The 6,314-nt window shown below is 42.3% G+C and overlaps 2 protein-coding genes across 6 annotated transcripts in view; one reads left to right on the top strand and one right to left on the bottom strand.

Moving 5' to 3' along the window:
- Positions 1–915, top strand: part of LOC122092010 (probable inactive histone-lysine N-methyltransferase SUVR2) — a 29,672-nt gene extending 28,757 nt beyond the window's left edge. For all 5 annotated transcript variants that reach the window (XM_042662286.1, XM_042662290.1, XM_042662287.1 and 2 more), the window contains one exon: positions 495–915. In XM_042662286.1, the coding sequence (XP_042518220.1) occupies positions 495–520 (26 nt within the window). In that variant the 3' untranslated portion in view covers positions 521–915. The remainder of the gene's footprint in view (positions 1–494) is intronic.
- A 2,523-nt stretch (positions 916–3,438) lies between these two features.
- On the bottom strand, positions 3,439–6,314 carry LOC122092013 (glutathionyl-hydroquinone reductase YqjG). Its single transcript, XM_042662296.1, has 3 exons — positions 5,382–6,314; positions 5,035–5,284; positions 3,439–3,824 (listed from the first exon to the last, which is right to left on the bottom strand). The coding sequence occupies exons 1-3, from the start codon at positions 6,203–6,205 to the stop codon at positions 3,633–3,635; spliced, it is 1,266 nt and encodes a 421-aa protein (XP_042518230.1). The 5' UTR covers positions 6,206–6,314; the 3' UTR covers positions 3,439–3,632.

Below are 6,314 nucleotides of genomic sequence, written 5' to 3' on the forward strand. Positions count from 1 at the left end.
GTCTCATAGAAGGATTCAGAGACTCAGATGCTCAATACTCATGAGAAGAAAATCTAGAAAATATCATTGGCTTAACTAAGCATTTGGAACAAAATTTATGTATATTCCAATATAAAATAAAAGGGAAAAGGCTTGGCATGCCACAGCCTCTCTCTCTCTCTCTCTCTCTCTCTCGTTCCCACTTTGAAATGACCCCTGCCCCTCCTGTATGATGCCCTGTCCTGTTCCCTCATTAGTGCCGCTCACTAGCGTGTGGCATGCGGGTGGTGTGCCTATCTCTCTCCCAATGTAATATTAGGGATGAAGGAACAGTAAAGGGGTATTGCTGTATCTTGTGTTTGTGCCTACTTTGGCAAACTTGACTGAAATTGAAACCTCCTTACATATCTTAAACCAGAAAATTGCAGTGTAGACTTCAGACGTTCTGACTGTGTTCTTAATACGTAAGAAAATACATATGTTTTTACCCTCACAGTTACTACTTTGTGGTACAGGAGGCAAATCGGTAACCTTGAGGTGATCAACGTGCAAGCCTGACTGCTGAACAACTGTATCTTGAGGACTTGGGAAGACATTGAGGATAAATATGCTAGAGTGAGGTTCCTGCTGGATAACAGGCTCGTCGGCAGGAATTTTGAGGAATTGTATATGGCTTTGTAGATAGAGGGGTTGGTTATTACTTTCAACTGTAGTGTTGTAGAATATAGGGCTTGGCTACATTGACCTTTAAGTTGTAGAAGTTGCTGGTTCAACTGGTTCAGTTTTAGTTTTTCGAAAAGCAAAATCAATGTTTTTTATGACTTTTGAAACTGGTTCTATTTGTGTACCTAATGGGTACTAATTGCAGTAGGGTAGTAGAAAATGTTTTCATCTTTTACAGTTATTAATCAGAAGAGCCATTAGCTTTTATTATCATCTCCTTCCTCACCATCGACCCAGCTTTCAAGAAGTCGATTCACTGAATCACCATCTACAAGAAACTTGATATGGTTCATAGCCTAACTATTCAATTGGTGAATCTCATCACCTTGGATTGGTTTCCGAGAAGTCTCACTCTGAACTGCATTCACAAACCACACATATGTGGCTTTTGTTGCCTTACCCAACCCAATCAGTCTGCCCTTCTGCCCTGTGTCTCCTTAACAAAATCCCTAGAACCATTAGCTATCAACACCTGCAATTCTGGTAATTTATCCTAGAGTTGGGCGAAGGTTTCTCTACAAAATAGGCCTTCAATGCCAAGATAGCCTCACAACATAACTAGCCTGATGATTTCCCTTTGGAAAGTTTTTTGGAAGCTTCCCTTGCAGCCCAATTTCCTTTACTTCCTATTGAGTTGCCTGCATAACATTCTCCCCTCTAGAGCTCTAATCAGTAGGTTTATTAAAGTATACCGATGGAGAGCTCTCTTTGTCACTCAGCCTAAAAATCTGGGGCATGCCCTTTTTCCATGTGAATACTCTAAAAGACTATGGGCTGCTTCATGCTTAGGAATAACATCTGAGTTGCTTGGAAGCTGATTCTGAGCTGCACCTCATCTGATACCCTGACATACTATGCCCTTTAGGTCCCAAGAAATAATCTGATTCTCAAAAACAGTAAGTGAAACCAAATCTAATCCTAGCCCAGTTCAATAATTGGATATATGAGCTTAATTATACAAGCCTTAAGGCTTTTTTGGCTGAAGAAGGGAAGAGGGAAATAAAGAGCCTATTTCCATGAAAGGAAGGTCCCAGGCCTCTCTGACCTACAGTGAGCTTAGCAACAGAGTATGCCCAGTATAAGGACAGGTGGCATAGCGATCCCTCATCGAAGTGATTTGACACCACATCTCGACCAGATCGTCCCTGCAGAGCGATTAAAAGCGTCTGCAGGGATCCATGCTTTAAAGAAAAGAAGGCTTGGGGCAATTCACCTATTCTCCTTGGTCCTACTCATGTCAGTTATCAATATCCTACCAATGCTCCTGTGTCGTCGGAGAATGCTCTTGGATTGGAGATCAATGGGGGGCCTCTATGACGTACTTGCTCGGGACTCGCCTGCGCTAAGCCTTAGGGAGTAAATAGGAGCCTCGCTTTGGAGAATTCCTTGAGAATGATAAATGGCGCTCATCCGTAGCTTAGTTCCTGACTTGAGGAGTGAAAGGCTGGCAGTAGTATACATACATAGGGCTATGCCCTTTGGTAAGCATTCCTTTAGCAAGTAATCCCTTGCTTGTTCTTGTGCTTCTGTTCAATATCTCCCTTTCTCCATTCTTTGAGTTCGCATATAAGTTATAGAATCGCTCTCGCTCTTCGCCTAAAGCCGTAACTTCGCTTAGATTGCGAACAAGAAACTTCTGAGCCCCTATTTGAGTAAAGCGCGCCCCCTGTTCTTCAGTGTTGGTCAGGCCTTTTCTTTGCTAGGTTGGGTGCTCTACGATCCTTTTTATTAATGATGCAAGTTCCACTCCTAGCGTGCACTAAGCAAAGACAGCTCAACGCGCACCAGAGTTTTGTTGCTTCTCTGCGCGCTAGGCGTCAGATATGGTTACCAAACCGAAAAGGTGGAGGGCTTTGGTTTAGTGTTACTAAGCCTGTGAATGAATCTATACCTATGACTTCACTGTGGACGGAGTTTAACTACTCTTTACAGCTTATTGTCTTTCAAGACATTTCGAACCTGCAATCAGCAATTCCACTCTCTGCTAACTAACTAATAGGCGGTTATGGCCCTGAGGCAGTAGTGAAGGAGAAGGTTAGGCTTGAGATGCCGGAAAGCCAGGTCTCCGCTTGGCAGGATGGGAATGAGGTGCTCAGTCAAGCTTCCTTGTTCCCAACCAACATAGGGCTTGTGGAAAGTGCAATCGCCAAAGCCGGCTATTCGGAAAGCAAGGAGGTCGAGCACATCCCGCAAAGTGCAGGGCCATCAAGATGAATGGGATTTTTATTTTCACAGGGGTAGAGTGATAATTTCACATGCCCATGTCTGGGCACAGGAACCACTTGACCATACAGCTTTCTTTTTCCCGATCTGAAATATCAGATTTGATGTATTCTTGTGGGACTCCGTTTCTTTCATTCTGCTGTCCTTCAGAGAAGAAAAAGGGAAAAGGCTCTTTGAGCCTGCCCCCCCTGCACCCCCCCCATCCTCTCACAATGGATTATTATATTAATTATTATTTTTCATTAAAAATTTTAAAAATCTCAAATTACAGGTAATTTTTTATCCAGAGCATCTTCAGGGTTAGTTTGTAATAGGTACTGTTAATATACCACATAATATTTAGAACTCATTCTTTCCCTCCCTTTTGAGACATCAATAAATGTAAAGATCATAATAGGGTAGAGTTGCTTCCTTATACCTTCATTTGTTATTATAATTCCCCCCACCCTACCACCCCACCACCCCCCCCCCCCAAAAAAAAAAAAAAGACATTAAAATCTAACATGGCAAATATATCCATGAAATTTGCACTTAATTTCACTCTTGCTAATCCTATAAACATAAATAAATCCTCCTAATCTCATTTACATATATCATCAGAGCTTTTAATGCTTCTTTTAAATATGACACTTCTTTTTCACTTGCATACTACAAACTCCTTTAAACGATCCATTACTTCAATCTGGATAACATGGTGGAAACCCTATCTATGAAACATGAATCTCTGTATATGTACCAATTGATATGGGTGATCCCCTGTTGTGGGGCTTAGAGAGTACTTCATGCTCACAACATGTGGGGACGACAGGTCGAATTCCACCAGGATTCAGTGGGAAAAGAACCTTGAAGTAACCATCCATAATCGCTTCCAAATTGCAAGTTGAAGCAACCTTCGGAATCTGCTCAGGCAATAAATTCTTGTTACATGAGTATGCTTCTTAATAGACACTGAATATTAAAAAAAGACCCACCCTCATTTTTTACCATTTTAAAAAGTGAATTTGCTAATTCATGAAGCTTGGTTTGAACCCCAGGCATGTAATATCAACACTCAAAACTCAGTACCAAGCTAGCATCTTCAGATATAAGAAGACTTTCACCCTAGAATCAATCTTAAAGTTGATAATAAGTTGGCTAGTTTCAAAAAGATAAATACACACGACTACTGAAAAATAAAACAGCTCACCGGAGTATCTAATACAAACAGAAACAAATGCCGGGTTCACTCCTAGGAACCAGTTGTATGGGAAAGTCCAGAGCCGATGCATATTTGCATTGTTTTGGTTTCCTTTTATTGAAGATAAGTATAATGTGAAAAAAAAGATGTGGAGGGGGGAGGGGGGGGGGGGAAACCCCAAATTAAATTGGGAAGAATCAGAAGAGGATCTAACAGAGATATGGACTGGAGTTATACTTGAAGAGCCACTGCCTACCTCAGCTTTGTGGAGTTTCTTTTCAGTTTAGTACCCACTTTGACGATGAACGAATTCACATTAACTGGTCTGATACTATTAAAACAGGAAGTAAGGCTCAGACTTCAATATTCAATTTTCCAAAAGGCCTATGTTTTCATTTTTATGGGATTTGAAATTGCTTTTTCTACATCATATAGCCTCAGAGGCAACCTACGAGGGAGTGACAGGAGAGGGGAGGACAAAAGATATCACAAAAGGAGAGAGGAAGGAGCATAAGTCGCACAAAGGATGAAGCCGTGAAGCCCTGTTGGAACCTGGCTACAACCAGCTCAGGCACCTTGCAACCTGAACTAGCCAGCAACTTTAAAACATATCTGCATTGAGTCTTAAAATTTCTTCCTCTAAGTAAAACCAAATAAAACCAGAAATGAAATTTATAAAAACAATTCCAGCAGTCAATCAAACTCCAAATTTCCAAGAATATCATAGGTTACCAACCAAATAATTTCTATTTAGAAATTGACTGAAATGGAAATGGATGATACTCCTAGTCACCAAACCAAAGGTACCTTATCCTGGGAGGACTTCTCAATTAAAAAACTTAGCTTCTGTGTTTCCTTTAAGTTCAATTCAAGATAAATCGCCAGAAAACAGTAGAGGACCAGTTTGAGTTCATCAGCGAAGGGTGGCATACCTGATAGATATCACGCAAATATCCATGGAGATTGTTATACTCCAAAAGCTTTTTCTTTGTGCATTTGAAAAGAACATTATACACAATATCAAAACGGATCAATGTAGTGAACAGGCAGACATCAGCAAGAGTCAGCACATCTCCACATAAATATCGCGAATTGGCCAAGTGATCATCCAACATGTCCAGTGTACTGAACAAATCATTGACAGCAACATCATAGGCTTCTTGGCTCTGCGCAAATCCGCATCTGCCAGTCGGGAATTTCATCGAACAACTTACATACAATCACAAATGACAATACAACCACCTATCACTGCATGAAATTTGAATGAATCCTATAATACCTGTAAACCCCATTATTGACATTAGGATAAATTATCCGATTCCATTCTTTAATCTGTCCCTTCAATGACGGTGGAGAAAGATCCAAACTTGAACTTCCCGCGACTCCATCAAAACCAGAATTGAAAAATTCGATTATATCCGAACTCTCATTACAGATTACTTCTCTTTTCTCAACATCCCACAGCAGAGGAACCGAAGATCTTCCACTGTAACCTCCACGACGAAGCCCATAAACCTCTTTTAGAGTCTTGCATCCATTAGCATTGTCCAAGCTCGGCATCAGTTCATCCCGGTTACTACTACTAGAAACTTGGCGAAATTCCCACAAACCATCCTTTCCAGGAGAAGCAATTGAGACTGGAACAGCTTCTTCGAGGCCTTTGAGAGCTCTAACAATGAGGGTTCGATGAGCCCATGGACAAGACAATCCCACATACAGGTGAAGGGCGCTTGGGTTTTGGCGGGAAACTTGAACTGATTGGAGATTGGCGCGAAATTGACTGGCGGGACGAGTGTATGAGCCGGAGGGATCAGAGGGGGCGAGCTGCTTCATCATCAGTTGCCACGTGGTATTCCATGTTGTACGGACAGTGGAGATGAGGAGCTGCGGAGGGAGGGTTTTGCCCCACAGGAATCCGGTGATGGTGGTGAGGAGGTCCGTGATTGGGGCCGGCGGCGGCGACGGCGGCTGCGGCGGCTGCTGCTGGAGAGACATTCTTGGGCTGACGTGGAAGATTTTGGATTTGGTATTGGCTCTGGTGGTTCTCTTGTTGCCTGGGGAGGGGAAGGTCGGGTGGAGGAAGGAAGTGGCGGTGGCGGCCATTTTTAGGGAGGCTTTGGCTGAGTCGATCCAATGGACACGATCACTAAAACTCTAGAAGAAGATAGAAAACAGATCAGCTGCTCGTAGGATCAAGGGATCATACGAGTTA

Source organism: Macadamia integrifolia, chromosome 10 (genome assembly GCF_013358625.1).
Source record: "Macadamia integrifolia cultivar HAES 741 chromosome 10, SCU_Mint_v3, whole genome shotgun sequence".
Classification (NCBI taxonomy): Eukaryota; Viridiplantae; Streptophyta; class Magnoliopsida; order Proteales; family Proteaceae; genus Macadamia; species Macadamia integrifolia.